Source organism: Lotus japonicus, chromosome 3 (genome assembly GCF_012489685.1).
Source record: "Lotus japonicus ecotype B-129 chromosome 3, LjGifu_v1.2".
NCBI classification, from domain to species: Eukaryota; Viridiplantae; Streptophyta; class Magnoliopsida; order Fabales; family Fabaceae; genus Lotus; species Lotus japonicus.
In genome coordinates, this window is record NC_080043.1 from 66,684,693 (window position 1) to 66,709,218 (window position 24,526).

At 37.7% G+C, this 24,526-nt stretch overlaps 1 protein-coding gene across 1 annotated transcript; it reads left to right on the forward strand.

The window, feature by feature from the left end:
* The first annotated feature begins 17,715 nt into the window (after nt 1-17,715).
* Nucleotides 17,716-23,680, forward strand: LOC130744553 (uncharacterized). The gene is made up of 7 exons (XM_057596728.1): nt 17,716-17,868; nt 17,959-18,045; nt 18,179-18,367; nt 18,691-18,858; nt 21,680-21,730; nt 21,914-22,060; nt 23,306-23,680. Exons 1-7 carry the CDS (start codon nt 17,716-17,718, stop codon nt 23,678-23,680), a joined length of 1,170 nt encoding a protein of 389 aa, XP_057452711.1.
* Nucleotides 23,681-24,526: the final 846 nt, after the last annotated feature.

Here is a 24,526-nt window from a genome sequence, read left to right on the forward strand (position 1 = left end):
GCATATTTGACTTTCATGTGCTTGTACAGTCTGTTCTTTAGCTTTGACATTTCTTGTCTTGTGTAGAGTTTACTGGCATAGTCTTGCACTTTATCATCACACGATAAGGCATGGGAGGCGTAAGTGTTATTTCCTAAAATATAATTCATATGAAATTTTAACCAATACACTTATAATTCAAAATATGATAAACGATATATCTAGCATTTGGACTTAACAAGCGTCATGTTTACTTGGGTTCGCACCCCTCCGACGTGCATCGTTCGCCCCTTCAACTTACCACCTCTCTTTTGTCGTCGGTAGTGGTGGCTTTGCTTCGGATCTGACTAATCTGAGTGATTTGATGTTTAGATGGAGGCAGGTGCAGACCATGGGTTTTGGGTCAGGATCTGAACCACAATCTGTTGGCGGTGTCGTTGTTGGTGGAGATCCGATAGAGTGTAGTTGTTCTCTCCTTTCTTGCCCATGTTTTCCCCTTGTGTTTTCGGCATCTCGTTGTTAGTGGCGTGTGATATGTAAATAAGTAACACAAGAAAGGGGGGGTTTGAATTGTGTTCTTAAAAATTACTTGTTAAAACTTTAGTTTATGAAAAGAAGATAAGTTCTTAAGAAAATTGTTCTGGTGACTTTTCAAAAACTGTTTAGTGCAGCGGAAGTAAGTAAATAAAGCAGAACGATCAGCACACAAGAATTTATACTGGTTCACCCTAAACGATTGGGCTACGTCCAGTACTTGGCCACCACCAAGATTTTCACTAGCAAGTATCAAGGACTTCTCCAATACAAGTATTAGACAGGACTTCTCCAAGTATTATCACAGACTTCTCCAAGTATTGTACAGGACTCCTCCTAGTATTATCACGGACTTCTCCAAGTATTGTACAGGACTCCTCCTAGTATTATCACGGACTTCTCCAAGTATTGTACAGGACTCCTCCTACAATCAACAAGATTGTTTGGCTCTACAAGAAATCTCTTCTCAAAAGAGTTGGTGTAGACAATTTATGGCACTGGAACTCTCAAGTGTTTTGGGTTCTGAAAGGACGTTGGAACACACAAGAGTTCAGAATCTAAGAGAGAAGTAAGAGAAGAGGTTTGACTCTTTTAAGGTTTGGTATTCTCTCTTGATTTAGCAGAGGTATGAGATCGGATTTGACTCTTAGGAAATCTGCTGTGAGCTTTTAATGCTTTGAAGAATGTTTTGAGTAACTGCTCTGAGTTCTTTCTTTTCTTGCAATAAATTTTTCTCTTCTTGTCTTCTTCAATCTTCAGATATGTCCTTTATATATGATCTTGCTAGTTGTGTAGCCGTTGAGACACAAAATCTGGCCGTTGTTTGTAGCCGTTGTGAGTGTCATCTAACCATTGATTCAAATCTCCGGTTGGTAGCTTCATTAAATGCATGTTGCTGTTCAAAGCTATCCTTTAGCCAAAAAGGTGTACTTTGTCAGCTAGTAGGTGGTGATAGCTTTGGGCTACTTTGCAGAAGAGAGACATTTTGGAAAAGTGATGTTGACGTGTTGTCCTTTTTCCTCTTCATTGGTCATCGAGACTTCTCTCTTCAAAGGTAAATCAGTTTGCACGTGACCAGATTAGTTTCCTTCTGACTAAAGCATGGGGCAAGTAGTTGAGATACAATTTTGACTTTCCCGCTCAAAGGCTTCTTCTGAAATTCTGAGGTATGACGTGGCATGAAACGATACAGAATAAGTGTCTTCCTTGTTTACTGGACGATGCGGTCATATCTTGCGTAAACTTCTTTTTCCTTATAAGGCTTAGACATATTCGTTGAAGCATGCGACCTTATAATATATATTTCCTGAAAAATGTCATTAACATCTGGAATTAGATTTTAGTAGAGAAAAGTATTTATAAAAATTGTTAGGATCAAAATAAGATTGAAACACGTTGTAACACGTTTGAACTTAACAGCGTGCTCTTTCCACCCTTGTCTTTGGTGATGGTTCATGGCAGTGTCTTTGGAGCCGGGTTTTGGTTACGATTGGATTTTCAAGCGTTTTGTTTGTTGGGTGAAGTTTTTGCTTGAGGAGTTTTCTTGCCAAGGGGTCAGTGGGGGAGAATATGGATTGGTGGTGCTGTGGTCGGCGAAGGTAGTTATAGGTTGTCAATTTTTGGTGGTTGTGACTTTGTTATGATTTCGTTGTCCTGTATGCTGGTTTGGCCGAATCAACAATGCGTCTGATCTCTTGGGTAGGTTTTATGATTTCTCTTTACGTTCCCTTTAATGGTGAGAGGGCTATATTTGTGTTGGGTTATGAGGCTTATCGCTACTTTTCGGTCCTTGACACTTGACATTTCTCGTTTTGTATGTTTAGTGTTTGATCCAAGGTTGAATCCTTGTTGACGACGCTGCTTGGGGTTTATCCTGCCATTTTTGCAGGTGTTTATTAGGTTTTGTTGTTTTAAAAGTTTTTATTTAAGGGTGCACCAAAGCAATTTGACTTTAGGCTTTATTATGTATTATTGGAGGAGATTATGCTCATTTTGTTGAGTATCGGTTGTATTATAGATCATTCATCTAATATATGTTTTTGCTTTAAAAAATTCTTTATACTACCATGCCTAATATGACGTAACAAACGGGTCCTTACACTTTACTAGAATAGCCATTATTGTGTTGGAAGCTCACAATGTTAAATCTATGCAATTGTTAAGGCAACAACCTTGAACTTGATCTTAAACTTTTCTATAATTCCTAATTCCTATTTTCTCCCCCTTTGGCATTATTAAAAAGAAAGGGAAAAGAAATTAGTAGAAAGGTATAATATGCATAGTAAACATGGCAAACGTTAGTTATAAAACGATAAGCATGATGGAACGATAAAATATGCATAATCAGTGAACAATTGTCTGAAAACATAAAAGTAAATGCGAATTGTTCAGGATAGAGAGTTGGCCATTAGCCAAAGCGTGTCAGCAGCTGATCAATTTTCTGGGCAAGAGTCATGAACTGCTGGTTGATGTGGTCACGGTGGTCTTCAAAGTCTTCTTTGGTGACAAATTGAGTCGCCAAGACTTGAGCACTTGAGCGTCCACCTTCAGTCTTGAAATCAGCTTGAAGTCCCTCAGATTCATCTTCTTCTTTTCCATCAGCAGAACTGTTCAGTTGTGACTCTGTATCATCTGCTTCTTCAAGCATCTTCTCCTTTCCTTTTTCAGTGTTGGCTTTCTCAGAATGAGAAACAACTTCAGGAATGTGAGTGGGTAGGAGTACAAACACCCAAGTTCCAAATTTCAGTGAGAGCGCGGAGGTCCGATTCATGAGAGAATATGGCAGAGTACCAACATATCCCTCAGAGACACTCAATTTCCAGAACTCTGGATCAGGAACTTTGCAAGCGTGAAGTTGGAACAAGTAGTTGTCACCCTCTTGTCGTTTCCATGTAGCGGTGAGCTGATTGCTTGAAGACTTGTCAATCTTTCTTGCCAGAAGGTTTAGGTAGCTTTTGAACGATCCCTTGGTAGTCCTCAAGGTGCGTCTGCGTTGGATAGCAGAGGACACTAGCGTCTGAAGGCGCCTCTTTCTTGCTTGAGAAAAATAGAGAACAGTACCGGATCTGCTTGCCTTCTTAGTGCTTGCTTTCGTGAACGGTTTGAGAGTAGAAGTCATATGCTCATCGGCAATCAATGACTTAGGCAAAGATTGAACAAGTTGGAATGCAGAGGCATTCTCTTGTGCAACGGCAGTTTGGTCAGTGATGAAAGCAGTGTTCATGGTAGAGTTTGGTTGAGATGTGAGTGGTTCATTTGTTGTTTCAGTCAAGGGTTCATTGAGGTTTGTGTTTGGTGGGAGTTTTGGCAATGGTTCAGTGTGGTGTTGTGAATGTGTTGGAGAGGAGTGTGGTGTTTGAGTATTGTCAACAAACAGTGAATCCAGAAATTCTTTGTTGGACATTTCAGAAGGAATTTCTTGATAAGGTAAGAGAGAGTTTGCTAACCTTGTGTGAAGAACAATGTCTTCATCAAAGACGGGCTCCTCAGATTCAGCAGAGAAAATCTTCCTTTTCTGACATGCAGGTTGTGGTTCAACAGTAACTTGAGATTCTTCAAATTGCTTCCTCAATCTCTTTAGCTTTTTGGGTTCAGCATTCTTGACAGGCGGAGAACCTTTTCCTGATCTGGTTCTTGAAGCGATGGGGTTGGATTGAGAATGCAATGGTTCACCACTCTTCACAATCTTGATTCGAACAGACTGTTCTTCCTCGTCCTCAGGGAACGGTGCGATGCGGAGAGCTGCAGGAACGATTCTCTTGGACGGTTCCTTCTTTGACACATCGGACAGTTCTGTCAGATTTTTCTTCCTTGTCTGGACAGTCTGTTCATCAGATACCTTTTCTTTTCCTCTGGTGTTTTTCCTTGTTCTGGGCAAGTATTCTTCAGGAACATCAGAGGCATCAAAGGGAATGTTCATTTTGCTCACATCTCCCAGTCTGATCGGTGAAGGAAAGATCACATCTTCATTCAAGCGATCCTCTGATTCCAGAAACTCTTTGATAACACCTTTCTTTTCGAAAATAACGGTCAGCAGCGAGCCAAAAGGAAGGTATCCTTGGCTTTTCTCCAGATAGTTGATCAAGTAGTTCCACATCAAGTGTGCAGGGTTAATTTTCACTCTTTTCAAGATCTTGTACAATGCGTACCTTGCATGCGCATTTACATAATTTCTTGCACCATCCTTTGGTAAGACAACCTTGCTAATCACAGCATTGTTGAACTTTACATCATCAATGAGATTGCCCACTTCCACAGTCAATGGTTCCTCTTGGTTCTTCCAAATGCACTTCCAGTCATTAACTTTCGCAAACCAATTTGGGGAATATTTTTCACCAACTTCCAACTTCACATTCAGTGCTTCAGCCATGTCGTTGAGAGTCACTGAGATGATCTTATCATCTACTTTGGACTTAATGACTTGTCTGTGATTTATCACAACGGCACAGTCATAAAATTCCTTTACCAAAGGCACATACACTTCGCGCTGAGCCATGGTGTACACCGTCTCCCAGTCCTGATGAAGTAAGTCTGCAAGCCCAGCCATCTTCACGAAGGCAAACACCTTCAGATCAAAGTACCTTGGGGACACAAGAGAGTTGTCACCCAGTTTCTCAGTTTTCACGGCTCCAACCTCCTTGAGTTGAACAGAGCGTTGGCGGTTGATCCTCTCAGATCTCCTCTGGATGATCTCCATTTCTTCAGCAGAGTAAGGTGTTTTACCACCTTTCTTGGATGGGGCCTTAGATTTGGAAGGGGCTTTGGAAGAGGTAGCAAGAACTCCGGCCATTTGGGAATGAGAGGAAGTTTCAGAGAAGGCTTAGGGTTTCTTTACTTGGAAGAGAGAGAGAGAGTAAATGTCAAATGAAGTGAGGTGAAAGAGAGACAAGGAAATCTTTTGGATATATTTGATTTGGAATAAGGAATGGCAGTTTTGGGTGGTGTGCAGATGGCGGTTTTCTTTTCATGAGAGGGAAACTATTAAACAATTGAGCAGTTGAGACCACGCGCGTTAAAAGTAAGAGAGATAACTGCTTCGCATTTAATGTGATGAGACCTTTCAAAGTTCACTGTTGTAGCACGTGCAAGAGTAATGATGCATTGAACTAAACAATGTCTTTGCCAGCTGTTAACCAAACGATATAGATTTCCTGAGAGCAACTTCATTGAACGGAGAGTTGTTGAACGATTTGATCTACTGGTTGAACAGTGAGGAGACAGAACAGTGCGGATGTTCTTCGAAGAACGAAACCTGCAAAATAGAAACCTTTGTTTCCATACCTTTTATTGAGCATAGTGCATATTTATCCTTGTTCTTAGATCTGAGAATCTGCCTTCTAAAAGAGGTTTCGTGAGAATGTCAGCAAGTTGATCTTCTGTGTGTATATGAGATATATCAATGTTTCCCTTTGCCACAAGGTCTCTAATGAAATGATGTTTGATCTCAATGTGCTTTGTTCTTGAATGCTGAACTGGATTCTTGGCAATATTGATGGCACTTGTGTTATCACATAAAAGAGGTATCTTGTTTTCATGAATGTTGTAATCCTCAAGTTGATGCTTTATCCATAGGAGTTGTGTACAACAAGAACTTGCTGCCACATATTCAGCTTCAGCAGTGGATAAGGAAATAGTGCTTTGACGTTTACTTGTCCAGGATACTAAACAGTTTCCCAGAAAGTGACATCCTCCACTAGTGCTTTTCCGTTCAACTCGATCACCAGCATAATCCGCATCACAAAATCCTTTCAACCTGAAATCTTCACCTTTCTCATATAATAGACCAAGATTAGCAGTACCAATTAAATATCTAAAGATTCGCTTAACAGCACTAAGATGAGATTGCTGTGGGTTTACCTGAAACCTTGCACATAGACAAACACTAAACATTATGTCTGGTCTGCTGGACGTTAAATAAAGAAGTGAACCAATCATCCCTCTGTACGATGTTGGGTCAACTGGTGAGCTTTCATCACTTTTGTCCAGAACAGTGTTGGGATACATAGGAGTACTCATCTCATTTGACTTGTGCATGTTGTATTTCTTGAGCATATCCTTTATGTACTTGGACTGATGTATGAAGATCTTGTCTTTCTCTTGCTTGATTTGAAGTCCCAGAAAGAATTTCAGTTCTCCCATCATACTCATTTCAAATTCACTTTGCATGAGAGTAGAAAATTCTTTACACAGTTTATCGCTAGTTGCACCGAAGATGATATCATCAACATACAATTGTACAAGGATGTAGTCGTCCTTCAATTGCTTCCTGAAGAGGGTGTTGTCAATCTTTGCTCTTGAAAAACCATTCTTCATGAGAAAGTTGCTTAGACGATCATACCAAGCCCTTGGGGCTTGTTTTAAACCGTACAGAGCTTTCTTCAACCTGTACACGTAGTCTGGAGTGGATGGTTCTTCAAAGCCTGGAGGTTGCTTCACATAGACTTCCTCTTCAATTACTCCGTTCAGAAAGGCGCTTTTGACATCCATTTGATATAGCTTGATGGAATGTTGACATGCAAAAGCTAGGAGTATCCTTATTGCTTCAATTCTTGCAACTGGTGCGAACGTTTCAGTGTAGTCAATTCCTTCTTGTTGGTTGTAACCTTGTGCTACTAGTCTCGCTTTGTTTCTAGTGACTTTCCCATTTTCATCCATCTTGTTTCTGAAGACCCATTTAGTACCAATGATAGATTTTCCAGTTGGTCTTGGAACTAGGGTCCATACTTGACTTCTTTCAAATTGATTTAGTTCTTCTTGCATAGCCAGAATCCATCCTTCATCTTGTAGAGCCTCTTCAACGTTCTTTGGTTCAATCTCTGAGATGAATGCGCTGTTTGATTCTTCTCTGAATGCTGATCTGGTCTTTACTCTTTCTGATACACTTCCAATGATTTGCTCTGGTGGATGATCACTTCTGTACTTCCACTCCTTCGGAAGTGAGATTCCGCTTGAAGTCATGACTTGGTCAGACTGTTCAGGAATAGTACCAGGAGGTGACGGAGATTGATCTTCATGAACTGATTCTGATGGTTGAGCTCTTGTTGTGTCGTCATCTGCTTCATCATGATCTGATAGGTCTAGATTGAGAAAATCTCTTTCTAAACGATCAACGGCCTTGATTGAACTATCATCGAACTTGACATTGATAGATTCTTCAACAACTTTTGTTCTTGAGGTTTAAACTCTATAGGCTTTGGAGTGAGAAGAATTTCCAAGGAGAATTCCTTGATCAGACTTATTGTCAAATTTTCCGATGTTGTCCTTGGTGTTGAGAATGTAACACTTGCATCCAAATGGATGAAAGTACGATACAGTTGGCTTTCTATCTTTCCATAGTTCATATGGAGTCTTTTTCAACATGGGTCGCATAGATATTCTATTCTGAATGTAGCATGCAGTTTCAATAGCTTCAGCCCAGAAATACTTTGGTAGGGAAGTTTCACTGAGCATTGTCCTTGCCATTTCTTGAAGTGATCTGTTCTTCCGTTCAGCTACACCGTTTTGCTGTGGTGTCCTTGGAGCTGAGAACTGATGGCTGATACCTTCTTGTGCACAGAATTTTTCAAAATCTTCATTCACAAACTCTCCTCCTCTGTCACTGCGAATGGCTGTGATGCAGTAGCCCTTTTCATTTTGAACTCTTTTGCTGAAGATCTTGAATGCTTGGAATGTTTCATCCTTGCTTCTTAGGAAGTAGACCCAACAGAATCTTGTGTAGTCATCGATAATGACAAAACAAAATCTTTTTCCAGAAACACTAGCTACCCTAGTGGGACCAAACAAATCCATATGTAAGAGGTCCAGAGGTTTGCTAGTACTGACAAAGTTTTTAGCACGACAGGAGGTACGATGCTGTTTGCTTTGAGTACATGCAGAACATGTAGCATCAGATTTAATAGACAGTTTTGGCAAACCACGTACTAAGTCATTACTTATGATTTTAGTAATGGTCCTTAAGGATGCATGCCCTAGCTTCCTATGCCAAAGCCATGTATTATCCTCTGATGATACTAGACAAGTTACATTTTGATTTGCTAGGTTTTCCAAGTTCGTCTTATATAGATTCCCTTGTCTCTGAGCTTCAAAGATGATTTTGTCATCGGAATCAGTAACACTACACTTCACTTTATTAAAGGAAACAGTGAACCCACTATCACATAATTGACTTATGCTAAGTAGATTATGTTTTAACCCTTCAACTAATAAGACATTATTAATTACTGGAAGAGGTTCCTTACCAACAGTACCTTCTCCAACAATGAATCCTTTTTGATTTCCACCAAAGGTTACAAATCCACCATCAGATCTAACTTGAATCTTGGGGAACATAGACTTTTCTCCCGTCATATGACGCGAGCATCCACTGTCCAGGTACCATTGTTGGCGTTTCCTTCGTTCTGTTAAGTAAATCTGCAACAGGAATTATTGATTTCTTAGGTACCCAGATTTTCTTGGGTCCTATAGGGTTAGTTGCACGCTTGGGAGGAATCTTCTTCTCATAGAAGATTTTCTTTCCTTCCCTTTCTATTGAACAGTTCACAACAAATTTAGATTCACTATCAATAGAAGAAGTAAACGATATATCAGACATAGTTTCATTAGACGGTTCACTGCTGTCAAAACCCAGACCACTTTTATCATATAAGTCTCTACTGTTTCCACATAGTTTAACTAAGTTGTCATGCCCTATTGTGAAAGTAGATAAATCATCAATCAAAACTTTGATTCTTTTCTTTAAAGCAGATACTTCCATTGTGGAGTCTTGTTTCTTTAAAAACTCATTTTCATGAATAATGGAATCTTTTTCTTTTAAAACTTTCTCATGTTCTTTTTGCAACTTGGAAAACTGTTTCTTCAGGTTCTTGTATTTTTCAGATAAAGTGTAAGAATGTTCAAGCAGTTCATTAAACTCTTCTTCAAGGTTTTCAGATCTTACCTCATCATCTTCATCATCATCTGATCCATCTACTGAAGCCATGAGAGCGAATAGAGATTCTTCATCTTCTTCTTCCTCGTCATCTTCAGAGTTGTTTTCAGAATCATCCCAGCCAGTTACTAGAGCTTTCTTCTTCTTGTAGAATGGTTTCCTGACAGGCTTTTTAGCTAGTCTAGGACAGTCTGGTTTGATGTGACCTGGCTTTTTGCATTCGAAACATGTAATGTTGCTTTTGTCTGCAGTTGAGGTGCTTTCACCTTTGTGTGGAAAGGATTTCTTTTTCTGACTTGATTCTCTTTTGTTGTCCTTCTTCAGGCCTTTTCCTCTTTGTTGTTTGATCCACATCTTTTTGAACTTTCTGTTGAACAGTGCTTGTGTAACACCCCGATTTCGGTGGCGTCACTTTAGTAACCAAAAGTAAACTTAATGCGGAAAAACGTGAATATTTTTTTTTCGATAATAACTAAGACAAGACTGAATTAAATAAAACCCAACAGTAACGATAAACAGAACTAATATACAATATATATAACAGCCTCCGCTGTAAGTAGCTAGCCACGTCACGAGTAAACCTCCAGTGACGGGTAATAAGAAAAGTAGCGCCCGTAGGCAAAATGTACAAACCAAATCTAAAGGTAAGTGTCCGCAACACTATCCCTCAAAACTGAGAATAAGCTGGCCCATCGGCCTGAAACAAGACCTCCTAAGTCCAACCAACTCTCTGTGATTCCCGTAAAGAAACCACACAAAAAGATATAGGTGGGAAACTACCCTGTCCCGAATGAAACAAATAATGTTCAGAGCTAAGACTCTACTCCTACACTAATCCCATCTCGAGGAGCTCACACTAACACTCAATCCTACATGCTGGCATGATCGTCGTCCGAATTCGAAATCCAGAACGACCTAGTCTATGTACACCATCCGTCCTCCGCTCGCTATCGCGATGCGCTCCTGTTCCATCATCCCAACTCTAGTTTCCCCCGAAGGGTGAACCGTCGTGAACCGGTCCGCCAAAGACATCTGACAAAGGGCGTTTGTCCGCCAAAGCACACACAGAAGACGCGAGGGTCAACTCCAAAGAATTACATAAATAATAGCACCAATAGATATAGATAAGAGAATAACCACTTAGGCTTATAGCTAGGGATAACATCGTAGGGTTGCATATTTCCACAAAGAATATAACGACTGTAAATCACAGTTAACATGCATCAAGTAGAACTAACAAGTATCAAAAACACTCATCATGTAGTCAGATCAGCATAAAACCCGAATATCGTCACTCTGCTTGGCGACGGAACAAACCGACAACGTCACTCTGCTTGGCGACGGAACAAAACAACATCGTCACTCTGCTTGGCGACGGAACAAAACAACAACGTCACTCTGCTTGGCGACGGAACAAAACAACAACGTCACTCTGCTTGGCGACGGGACAAACCAAAGGTATTGCCACTTATAGGCTGGGCACCTCGAGACGGTCGTAACACTAGCCTCGTGTTTAACCATTTCTGCTCGGGCGTCGCTTATCACCTTTGGCTATAGTCAAGACGGTACAAACTCTACATGGTTTGACCATTTCTGCTTGCTATGCCGAACATCAACAGGCACGATACAACTCTACATGGATGACCGTTACCTCCTGTTGTGCCAGGTATAGTCAGGACCGATCCAACTCTGCATGGCTGATCGTTACTTCCTGCTTTACCGAAGTACTCTGCTTGGCACTTCATCACGCATATGCACGGGTGCAACCACTCACGATGACTCTTCGGGTCACCAATGCTCTCACGAAGTCTCACGCTTCAGTGAAGTTTCATGCTCTCACAAGGTCTCACGCTTCAGTGAAGCTTCTCGGCTCATCCCTTGGATGGCTATCAAACTGCTCAACGAGCGAAGGAGTACCAACATACTCAGAACTTACCAAACTCCTCAACACTTGGATCCGACGACACTCCTCGCTTTTCCAAAACTATGATTTGACTTCCAATGCCTTCCTTCGAGGTTGTTATCATTACTTAAAGATTTTGAGGTTATTTAAGGTCTTATGAATTTTCTTTATAAAATAGATTCCCTTTTGTCTTATCGCAAGTCTTATACATTTGCAGGATCTCCCAATCCCAAGTCGCTTCCAGAGGAGGTCTCGATCCACTAAACAAAATTAAGGCCCGAACCTCGTTCGTCCTATCAAACTTTCTCAAAACTCTCAAAATAAAATCGGCATGACCTGCCCGCTTTTCTCACCGTTCAGAAACTCATATTCCAATACAGAGCATATTTAAATCATCACAATCAACAACATGTCATATCTCAATAAATCGCAATATTAACACTTAGCACTTAGCATATAAAGCATGCACCACACATCCTAGATTACCCACATAGCACATAGCATGTAAGTCAATCTTCAAAAACATTCAGTAGATGAATCATCTACATTGTCAGCCGAAGCCTCAGAAAACATTTTCAATCACACACAATCTCAGTGCATAAACAGTAAACAATGTCGAAACATCGACCCTAAGCATTAACTAGAGATTCAGTGAGAAGCCCTCACCTGTAGATTCTCCAGGACGATCTCCTAACACTTGTTCACAATCAAAGGCTTGCTCCTCTGGGAATTCCTCAAAATCACCTTTAGAGCAAAACCACAGAAATACTATCAGAATCTATCGAAAACTAAGTTATCGATACTTACTAAGGTTACTCGAAGTAATCTATACTCTAAGGTACGATAATCTAGCGCGAAAGACAAGTTTTCGGAAAAGGAAATTTTTCCTCCTCCTCCCCTATAGGGCTCGGCCACTTTTGGTAATTGTGGGGTTCGATTTTTCTTCGATCAAACTTGGTTCCTATGCTTTCATAAGCCGTAACTAAGGGTATTCTGAACTCGGAAAAATTATCGGATCAAAAACTGTCGCAGGGGTATTTTGGTCATGATTTTTAACTTAGGATTTTCAAAACTGAAATCCCAAAAATAAAATTTTGCAGGGACGTCACCAACGACGTTTATGACAACTAATCCTACTAGCACTAAGCTAAGGCGATAGTTTTTAGCCTAAAGGTTGAAGCTTTACCTCAAAAACTCCAAAAATGGGTATTTTAGGCTCAAATTGATTCCGGCGGAATTCCGGCGACATAACGGAAAATCTAACCCGGCAGAAGTGATCTTGGGCACATATAGAAGAGGTTTAGAATCAGAAATGAAAGATTCAGGATAGTTTTGCAAAAACCCATAAACTATCCACTCAGAAAACTCTACAGAAAAGCTATGGAAAAAGCGATCGGAGGTAAGGATTAGCGACTATACCTCGAAGCCTTGAAGCAGCAACTGATTGATCGACGATCAAGCAAGGTTTGAAGAAAAGCTCTTCTTCCTCTTCCTTCTATGGAGCTCGCGGCCTTGGAGAGAAAATGGAGGAGTTCTTGTAATTTTTCTCACCTTTCTTGCTATATATAGAAAATGGTAATTCGCGGGAAAATGAAAGTTTCGCGAATCTGATTTTTCCGGCATCATTCTCCATGAATTCTAAGATAGGTTTTGGCAAAGGAATTCCTAAGCTAAGAAGATGTCTCCTTGTATTTTTGGCAACTAATGCAAAGTTGGTGCAAAGTCGGTGTAAAACTATTTTACCCGATAAGTTGCTTTTTGCATCGAATGTCGGAATAGAAAACTTCCTTCGGAAGAAAGATTGAAATCATCAAGAGAAATAGGTGTACGCGTGTAGAATATTCATTTGAAGCTCTGAATAGATAAAGTCTTCATTGTCGAGAAATTCTAGGGTTTTGAAATACCAGGGATTCGGTTTCGGCAAACTTCCGATGATTGGAATCGGACGTTCGTAGATCCTAGAGTTTCGCCTTGAAACGATTGTGATATATGGAAGAAGAGAAATTCTAACATTTCTCTGAAGATTTTTGGAATTAACTGCCATCGTGCCTAAAAGTGAAAATTAGCTATATACTAGGGTTTCTGACCTAGGTTTAAGCGTAAAACGTTCGTGCTATAACTTTTATCGATCATAATGCAATCCTTGAACTTTTCCTGAACTTTCTCCTTCATAAATATATTTCATTTAATAAACTTTCGTTCAGGTTTCCCTTCACATTACATCAACCCTAATCGTAAATGGAAATCTCTTCCACTTATTCTAAGCTTAAAATCTTGGGTCTTACAGCTTGCTCATCATCGGACAGTTCTTCTGAGGAATCTTCTTCATCAGACATTTCTTTCATCTGACTGTTTTTGGAGATGTTAGCTTTGAAGGCGATGCTTTTCTGCTTCTTTAGGCTTTCATCTTGAGAAAGTTCAATCTCATGAACCTTCAGAGATCCCAGGAGATCTTCAAGTTTTAGTGTGCTAAGATCTCTTGCTTCTTGGATAGCAGTAACTTTGGGTCTCCATCTTTTAGGAAGGCACCTCAGTATTTTTGTGATTTGATCAATGTGTGCGTATGTGCGATCGAGATTTCGAAGACCATTGATAATGGTTTGAAATCTTGCGAACATTTCATCAATGGTTTCATTTTCCTTCATTTTGAAGGTTTCATATTCAGCCACTAGTAAACTTACTTTGGCTTGACGTACATTTGCTGTACCTTCATAGGCAAGCCCTAGAGCTTCCCATACTTCTTTGGCAGTTGCGAGTCCATCAACTTTGTCCAACTGAGCTTTGCTTAAGGCACATAAGAGAAATAGTTTGCCTTTGAATTGAGTTGATAGTCTTTGCGTTGAGCTTCTGTCAGCTGATCTTTCTTGATGGGTTCACCAGCGTCATCTTTATAGACGATGTTGCCATTTTCAATGATATCCCACAACTTGTAGCTTGAGGATTCTATGAAAAGTTGCATGTGCGTCTTCCAGTAGGGATATTCGGTTCCATCAAAGAAAGGAGGCTTGTTGGTGGATGAGCCCGTAGCGATAGCTTGATCTTCAGCCATGGATCTTTACTCTACACCTGTTAAGATGTTAGTTCTAGAGCCTAAGCTCTGATGCCAATTGATATGTAAATAAGTAACACAAGAAAGGGGGGGTTTGAATTGTGTTCTTAAAAATTACTTGTTAAAACTTTAGTTTATGAAAAGAAGATAAGTTCTTAAGAAAATTGTTCTGGTGACTTTTCAAAAACTGTTTAGTGCAGCGGAAGTAAGTAAATAAAGCAGAACGATCAGCACACAGGAATTTATACTGGTTCACCCTAAACGATTGGGCTACGTCCAGTACTTGGCCACCACCAAGATTTTCACTAGCAAGTATCAAGGACTTCTCCAATACAAGTATTAGACAGGACTTCTCCAAGTATTATCACGGACTTCTCCAAGTATTGTACAGGACTCCTCCTAGTATTATCATGGACTTCTCCAAGTATTGTACAGGACTCCTCCTAGTATTATCACGGACTTCTCCAAGTATTGTACAGGACTCCTCCTACAATCAACAAGATTGTTTGGCTCTACAAGAAATCTCTTCTCAAAAGAGTTGGTGTAGACAATTTATGGCACTGGAACTCTCAAGTGTTTTGGGTTTTGAAAGGACGTTGGAACACACAAGAGTTCAGAATCTAAGAGAGAAGTAAGAGAAGAGGTTTGACTCTTTTAAGGTTTGGTATTCTCTCTTGATTTAGCAGAGGTATGAGATCGGATTTGACTCTTAGGAAATCTGCTGTGAGCTTTTAATGCTTTGAAGAATGTTTTGAGTAACTGCTCTGAGTTCTTTCTTTTCTTGCAATAAATTTTTCTCTTCTTGTCTTCTTCAATCTTCAGATATGTCCTTTATATATGATCTTGCTAGTTGTGTAGCCGTTGAGACACAAAATCTGGCCGTTGTTTGTAGCCGTTGTGAGTGTCATCTAACCATTGATTCAAATCTCCGGTTGGTAGCTTCATTAAATGCATGTTGCTGTTCAAAGCTATCCTTTAGCCAAAAAGGTGTACTTTGTCAGCTAGTAGGTGGTGATAGCTTTGGGCTACTTTGCAGAAGAGAGACATTTTGGAAAAGTGATGTTGACGTGTTGTCCTTTTTCCACTTCATTGGTCATCGAGACTTCTCTCTTCAAAGGTAAATCAGTTTGCACGTGACCAGATTAGTTTCCTTCTGACTAAAGCATGGGGCAAATAGTTGAGATACAATTTTGACTTTCCCGCTCAAAGGCTTCTTCTGAAATTCTGAGGTATGACGTGGCATGAAACGATACAGAATAAGTGTCTTCCTTGTTTACTGGACGATGCGGTCATATCTTGCGTAAACTTCTTTTTCCTTATAAGGCTTAGACATATTCGTTGAAGCATGCGACCTTATAATATATATTTCCTGAAAAATGTCATTAACATCTGGAATTAGATTTTAGTAGAGAAAAGTATTTATAAAAATTGTTAGGATCAAAATAAGATTGAAACACGTTGTAACACGTTTGAACTTAACAGCGTGCTCTTTCCACCCTTGTCTTTGGTGATGGTTCATGGCAGTGTCTTTGGAGCCGGGTTTTGGTTACGATTGGATTTTCAAGCGTTTTGTTTGTTGGGTGAAGTTTTTGCTTGAGGAGTTTTCTTGCCAAGGGGTCAGTGGGGGAGAATATGGATTGGTGGTGCTGTGGTCGGCGAAGGTAGTTATAGGTTGTCAATTTTTGGTGGTTGTGACTTTGTTATGATTTCGTTGTCCTGTATGCTGGTTTGGCCGAATCAACAATGCGTCTGATCTCTTGGGTAGGTTTTATGATTTCTCTTTACGTTCCCTTTAATGGTGAGAGGGCTATATTTGTGTTGGGTTATGAGGCTTATCGCTACTTTTCGGTCCTTGACACTTGACATTTCTCGTTTTGTATGTTTAGTGTTTGATCCAAGGTTGAATCCTTGTTGACGACGCTGCTTGGGGTTTATCCTGCCATTTTTGCAAGTGTTTATTAGGTTTTGTTGTTTTAAAAGTTTTTATTTAAGGGTGCACCAAAGCAATTTGACTTTAGGCTTTATTATGTATTATTGGAGGAGATTATGCTCATTTTGTTGAGTATCGGTTGTATTATAGATCATTCATCTAATATATGTTTTTGCTTTAAAAAATTCTTTATACTACCATGCCTAATATGACGTAACAAACGGGTCCTTACACTTTACTAGAATAGCCATTATTGTGTTGGAAGCTCACAATGTTAAATCTATGCAATTGTTAAGGCAACAGCATCATCAATGCATCATGTTAAGATTAAAATTGAAAATTCTAACTTGGTCAACGTGAACTGTGTTTCTATGTGGTGAGAATAGCAACGTTCATCAAATGTGGTTATGTGGTGAGAAATGAGAATAGCTAACGTTCATCAAATGTGGTGATTAGATATTTTTTTCCATATAGAAATATTTCATAAAGAAGTTGAAATTGAAATTTGATTTTTACTTCTCAGGTTTTGGCCTTGCTTTGTTTTTCTCTTCGCTGGTTCTGTTTTTCGGTCTTTATTTAGGTCGTTTTTATTTGTAATCTTTGGGGATACCTTTCTGTGTTGGGTGGTTGCTAGGCTTGGGGTCTTTTTCTCGATGTTGGCTGAGCGGCTTATTTTTCCTTTAGTGTTCTTTTTTTCTTTCCTTAAGCTTTTGCTCAAGTCCTCTTTATCAAAATTTTTTTTTTAAAAGTCCTCTTTATCAATAAAACCAATGAGATTAGAATGAATGACTTTTTTCATTTAAAACTCATCCAATCCAATTTATGTACACACCTTATATATAGATTTTTTACTTTTTTAGACTTGATTCGCTTTCTATAAAAAAATTATATAATATCATATTAAATATAACATTTAATGTTTCAAATGACTTTTATTATTAATTTTAGTACATTTATTTACAATATTTAATTTATATGTTAGAATATTAAATATACCATTTAATAGTTTTCAAGTCAATTTTACTTAAATAATAATATGTTATTAAATAAAAAAAGTAATAAATTAAAATTAATTAACTACAAATTAAATAAATGACATTGTATGAGATGATTTTTAGTGAGAATTTAATGTAATAATATCTCCTCAGATTGGGGAGATAAATAAATGAGATAATTCTGATGGAGGATTTAATTAAATCTTTTCATGTTGAAAAGACACGGTTGTTCAAAAAGTATGTAGTACAATATACTTATAACAAATTGTCTTTCATCATTTGTTATAACAAATTGTTTTTTTTTCACCATTCGTCCTTATATATATAAACGGGATAATACATGTGCAAACTATAACCTGATCAATTAGTTCATATCATTTTCACATGACAACTGCAGGAATGGTCATTATCTTGTTGCTTTGCTTGTGTTTCACACTCCAAAACTTTGAAGTTGATGGGCATATCCCAAATTTATCCCAAAATGGATATTTGGATTCCGAGTTTGAGGAACGTTTGAAAATCATCAACAAGCCTCCCATCAAGAGTATTCATGTATTACCATACTCTCATCCTTTCAAAAACCCATTTTTAACTTTTTCTCTATTAATTTTTCTTTTTCTTTTTATATGTTGGTTTCTGCAGACAGTGTTTGGGCACATTGTTGATTGTATTGATATAAATAAACAATTAGCTTTTGACAATCCTTTACTAAAAAATCATAAGATCCAGGTACTATATACTTTGACAGTAATCCTTTCCCTTTGAATTTGATATCCTAAGCCCTAAGCCTACAATTTTCCCCCACATGAATTGTTTATTTATATATTTTGTTGATATCATTATATATTTTGTTTAATTTCAGCTAAAACCCAGTTTCAAAGAAACTACAACTGAACTAAAGGTAAATGAAAGCATATTTCCTACACTTGGGAATGATTTGTGCCCTGAAGGAACAATTCCTGTTCGGAGAGCAACCAAAGAAGACCTCATCCGTGAAAAATTGTTCTCAAATAATATTGGTACCCTAACTCTGGTTAACCCTGGCACTCATGTAAGTTTTTTCTATAGCATGTTTCAAACAATTTTTTTGGTTGCACCAAATATATATCCCTAAAACTTCTATAAGACTAATCCTCTCGATAATATGAGATCACAATACTCAAAAAAAAATTCTCCATATTACCGCCTCAATGATCGAACCCTACACTAGACCTTGTTGGTAGCACGTTTCAAACAAATAATTGTTTTTAATTTTTATAATCATTATTTTAAGTTAATTTCGCAATGAATAGATTACCGCACTTTTGTTCTTTATCCAAATTTTACAATGCGTAATTTGAAGTATGCTAACTTGTGAAAATGTTTTATTTGCAGTTTGCAGGAGTACGCTTAAATTTACGTCCAAAGGTCTATATCGGAATTAATGGAACTATTAGTGTATATACTCCAACTGTTGAGGAGGGTCAAATGAGTTCTGCTTATATATGGGCTTCAAATGGAACGGATCCTAACTACGAAAACAATATCCAAGCTGGATGGCAGGTTTTTATCCTTTTCTTTTGTTTTTTTTTTCTCTTAATCTCTTGTTCTCATTTTATATATCTACCCAAAAATTACTACCAAAAATCTCCCATTTTATATCTTTGATTTACTTAAGATAATTATAAATTCTAACTTTTTATTTGTACATATCAAACAGATGTCTTTTTTATAAAATAATTAAATAAAAAGTAATCATTAATATGTAATATTTTATAACTTTTTATTCAATATTTTTAACTGAAATATATATATATATATATATATATATATATATATAATGTTGAGAAATAACCCTCTTAATGTAAGTACAATAACCTAGACAACCACTACACCAAGAACCTCCCAAGCTCTGCAGGTCCCTTGACGCTATCCTCACTAAGCCAAGCCCCCCATTGAAATAGAAACAAACAATATCCATTACCCATACTGCCATTCGATACATGCTATCATGAAGCCTTGATGCACATAATTAGTTGGGTCATCCATTCGTAGATTGAACACTTGAAACCCTTCACCCTTCCTAATAGCCAGCGCCATGCTCGAATTTGTGCACCCTCAAGAATCGATCCTTCTTGATTTCTCTCCTCGTTGAAGATGAGATTGTTCCGGTGCTGCCACAAGGACTACATCACCGCATACCAGATAATTCGATATACTATATTCTGTTTTGATGTTAGGTTGTACATGTTGTTGGAGGTGTTCTCTAAAGCTCCCTGGTGTAACTGTAATCAAGCCAAGCCATTGGTAATACTTTTCCCACACCCTACCAGTAGTCTGGCATACCACCAAGAGGTGGTCAGTTGATTCCTCTTCCTACAGGAAAAGGGGGAAGCAAATCTCCTCAATTAAACGAATGATCTTTCTCTTCCACAAGTTTCTACGAGTTAAAATTCCGTCTTTTATTTCCTTCCAAATGAACACAAACATTTGATGGTGCCGCTGAAATCCAGAGAAAGAAGATGGGGTCACCAGCTCCCAGATGAGGGGCATGAATTGTCTTGTACACCGATTGAACTGAGTAGGATCCCTCCGGTTCTGCTGTCCAAATACATGAGCTAGAGATATCTCTTGTTAAAGGGTACCCATTCTTCACCGCACGAAGATCACCCACTAGAGCTCGTTCCCTCTCACTCAAATTTCCCTTCCATCTAAATATCCAAAACCACCTTCCATTCGTCCACTCGCCCATCTCTGAAATAACTTTGTTTTTTTTGGACAAAGAGATGGAAGAGTTTTCGACATCTAGCCTTCAGTGGGATGTCCCCACACCAAGTTTTCTTCCAAAACCAGGTCAAATATGGACAGCCAATTTTATGCCTCAAAACTCTATCAAACCAGTAAGATCCTTCGTCGGGTTCGAAACACACCTTATATATGTCACATCACCAGCTTGAGTCTCGTGTCGTAGCATTAAACACTCCAATTTTTATTTGATTGCCATATCGATCCCAGATAACCCTGCTGCATAGATCATATTCCTGACCAAGAGCTTCCATCTCGACTTTCCCATAAGCGTCGTATTGGACATGTCTCAGTTTTTGACTACCAACCATCCATGCTCCTTTGGTTTACAGACATCATCCCATTTGACCCAAGTGATCTTGGACTCTAGCTCAGATCTGCCCCATAGGAAGTTCTGCATTATCCTCCTTGCCATTTTTAAAAACACCTTTTGGAATGCGGAAGACAGTCAGGAAGAACATAGGTATAGCAGCAAGCACAAATAATGCGTATTCTCTAGAGATTTCTATTCAAAGTAACCATCCATGAATAAACACATAAATTCAAAAAATGTCATTAATATTATTAAATTTTTAAGACATGTTAATAATTTTTTTTCTATTTTATCTTTTAAAGTGTACTTGATTATCATTCTTCTTCCCCATTGTAGTTTACCTGAGAACGATTTTTGGAAGGCCCGGAACTTTTACCACATGTTTTCTTGTCAAAAAAAAATCTCCTCATTTGTTCTTTATATAGGAGCATTATATGGAAAAACATTACTCTCTTCATCATTAATTACATAATTATTTATAGATATACTAGGTGTCCCTTTATACAAGACACCTTACTAGCTTTTAGAAATATTTATTACATTTTTTTCATGTATACCCCTTGTAATTTTTTTTGAGACAAAGCTTTATTCAAATTTAATAGAAAAGGAGATGAGGAAACCCTTGTATTTATTATACTTATGTAATTCCATTTTTTTAAAGCAAAACGATATATAATATATAAAGAGAGTGTTGAGAAATAACCTCTCTCAACAAGAGTACAATAACCTAACAACATAAAGTTGATAACACCTGGCACTATAGCGCCCACCCCACCGAAAGGTCCCTACAGTAACCAGTTCAACCAACACGGGAACCTATCAAACTGCTTGAAACCCACAAACAGAGACCAAGCTAGTTTCGAAGACCAAAATCCCCACCAATCTAAGCCCTAACATAGCGGTATAGAGAATAAACCCATGACCTAAAAAGGAGCAGAAAAAATACAAGATAAACCATTAAACAACAAGAACTAGTAGTGCCCACAAAACCTCCAAAACTGCAGACACAACACACAAAGATCTTTAGGAACCTTAAGAAACCCCAAACACAACCAGAACTCCCTCTATGGTTTGAAAAATAAAGACGAAGAAAGTCTTAATACTCTCTTGAAATTTTAAATTGATAGTTATTATGAAATACATCTTTTTAAGTCGAGAGTTATTTTAAAATAGTGAGAATATAATATTTGTTTTGAATTATTATTAGGTTATTAAGTTATTATGACAAAAAGAATTATTTAATGATTTCCTTCACATTGGTGCCAGGTATATCCAACGTTATCTGGAGATGTCAAAGCTCATTTCTACACATCTTGGGTAAGGAAATATGAATACACATGTCTTAGCATTAATTACAATAACAGTCATGGAATGTTGTATATATTTTTTTACCAATGTTCATATGTGATTAATTATCAGAGCATTTTAGTTTGTAACTTGATTTTAACTTTAAGTTATGGTGGTTATATTAGTGAAAGTTTATTTTGTTTGAACATGCAGTCAAATGGTCATCAGAAAACAGGATGCACCAATTTGCTATGTGCAGGTTTTGTGCAAACTAGTCAAAGAATCTACCTGGGTACACCATTTAGTAGTACATCGACCTATGGTGGACCAACATCTCAGATGACCGTCTCTCTTACTCAGGTAAACCTTTTTGTTTCCATAATCTCATTAGAGTGTATAAGCAGAATTGTACTCTCTCCGTTTCAAAATAAGTGTCTACTTAGAGAAAAACTATTTGTTTCATGATAATGGTCCACTAGAATTTCAATGAAACATTAATTGGTGATTTTCTATATAATGCCCCTAGCTATAAGGAGAATAAATTATGAGAGATAAAATAGTACACTTTAAAGGATAAAATTTATATTATGTTTAAAAATTAACAAAATCGATTGCATTTTTTAATATATGTGCACCTCCTCTACGTGAACACTTTTATTAAAACGGAGCGAGTTTATAATTTGAACAACTTATTAATTAGGGTATACGTTCACAATCGCTAAATATTATAGGGTATACGATCACAATCGCTACAGTGTTACTGTATGCAGTTATATATATTTATATGAAATTAATGTGATTTTTAGTTTCGTCCTTTTTATAATAATTAATTTGGATTTTGTAGTGCATTAATTACTTTGTAACAAGAATATATTTATTTTTTTTTTACTTTCTCAATATTTTCACTCTCCTAAATATTAATGATGCATATAAATTAAGAAGAGTGAATTAAGGACAATTTTTTTTTGAAAGTTCAATATTAATTGAGAACAAATTTAATGCACTTAATTATTTTAATTAGATTTTTTTAAACTATGTAAATTAGTTTTTTAATTCTTATAAATAAGATCGGAGTCCCCGAATGATAGTTCAAGTGGTAAGAGTTGAAGGATATGTGCTTTTGGGAGGGGAAGGTCTAGGCATCGATCATTGGAGGGTGAAATTTATCTTTCTGATATGAAAAAAGGATCAGAGATAGTACTTATAAATAACTGTGAATTAGCTACGTTTGCACAAATTCACATCTATTTTATCGCAAATTTACTGTTCACAATTTTATTGCTATTTTTCTATTTGAAAATCATAGTTCACATTTTTTTGATGAGAATAAATTTGGGAGGGTTTGGCTCCTGTTACCATCACGAGTCAGAACATGTTTCCGGAATTATAAGTATTTTACAAATGTACTTATAGATTATCCACCAACACGACCCTCACATCGACACAAAACATAACTTAAACACTCAATCTTCTAAGAAAAAGTGTCTCGTTCGTACTAAATGAGCCAACATGGAAAAAACCTCCATTAAGAGTCCTTGACTCAAACATGTTGTCTCACACTTCTAACAAAAATTAATCTCTTTATTATGGGTTTTTGTATTTCAGGAAGAAATTACTACTAACTGGTGGCTAAGGGCTGAGAACACATATATCGGATACTTTCCCAAAGAATTGTTTTCTGGTTACTTATATTATGCGGATCAAGCTGGTTGGACTGGTAAAACAATTAGAGGTAATCTTCCGAGTCCTCCAATGGGTTCTGGACACTTACCAGATGGCAATTATCGTCATTCAGCGTATATTGCACGAATGGCATATAGGGATCGACAAAGACAAGATGCTGTACCCCTTACAGGTGAGCTTGTTCTAGATGCTGACAGCCCCCAATGCTACAATGTGACATGGGATAAATATGTCGATGACAACCTACAACATACTATAGAATTTGGGGGACCTGGTGGCCTGGATTGTGAACCATGATGTTATTTTCTTTCCCAATTCAAATTAAACAAATGCATATGAAGAAGCTACTTTTAAATAAATGATATATTGATAACGTTTTTCTCAAGAGTTATCTCTATTTGAATTGGATATAGATAAAAGAAGAAGAAAGTAATATTTAGTTAGAGTGTTTCTATGTCAAATCAATAAGATCAAGCATATAAATAATAAGAAAGCGGGAGCGTACCCGCATTCATGAGAATCTTGATGTAAAATTGAATCTATGCGATACTTCATGCATAATTGAATCCATGATAATTCAATCCCATGATGAAATGTGAAACCATATCCATGAGTGATGACTTGATTTATAGCTATGGAGGTTTGATATTCCAAGTCAAATATGCAAATTTTCCCATAATCCTAATGAATGTCTCCAATAATTTTTTTTTGTAAGCCAAACTTTGATTATAGGAAATACTAGGAGTATTTCAATCCAGGTACATAAAGAGAGCAAGAAGCCAAGAGAGGAGAAAAGGAAAATACAAAAAACCACTACTGTCTAAACTGCTACTGTACAAATATATATAGAACCAGGAAAAAACCACTAACTCCACTAGATCATTCCATATCAGCAACCACGGGCACTTGCAGAAGGAAGAGAACTAGACAATCAGTAGGCAATCATCCAGATTCCAGAATCCACACAAATTCTCAAGGAAAGTTTTATCACGCAGCCTCACTTCCCAATCACACAAGGGATCGGATATACCAAAACTACACTGGTTAATGTTGGCAGAAAAACTTAACACCAAACCATATCAGAGATACTCCAGACAACTCCTTGGATTATTAATCCAATCACACATGGAAGCATATAAACTT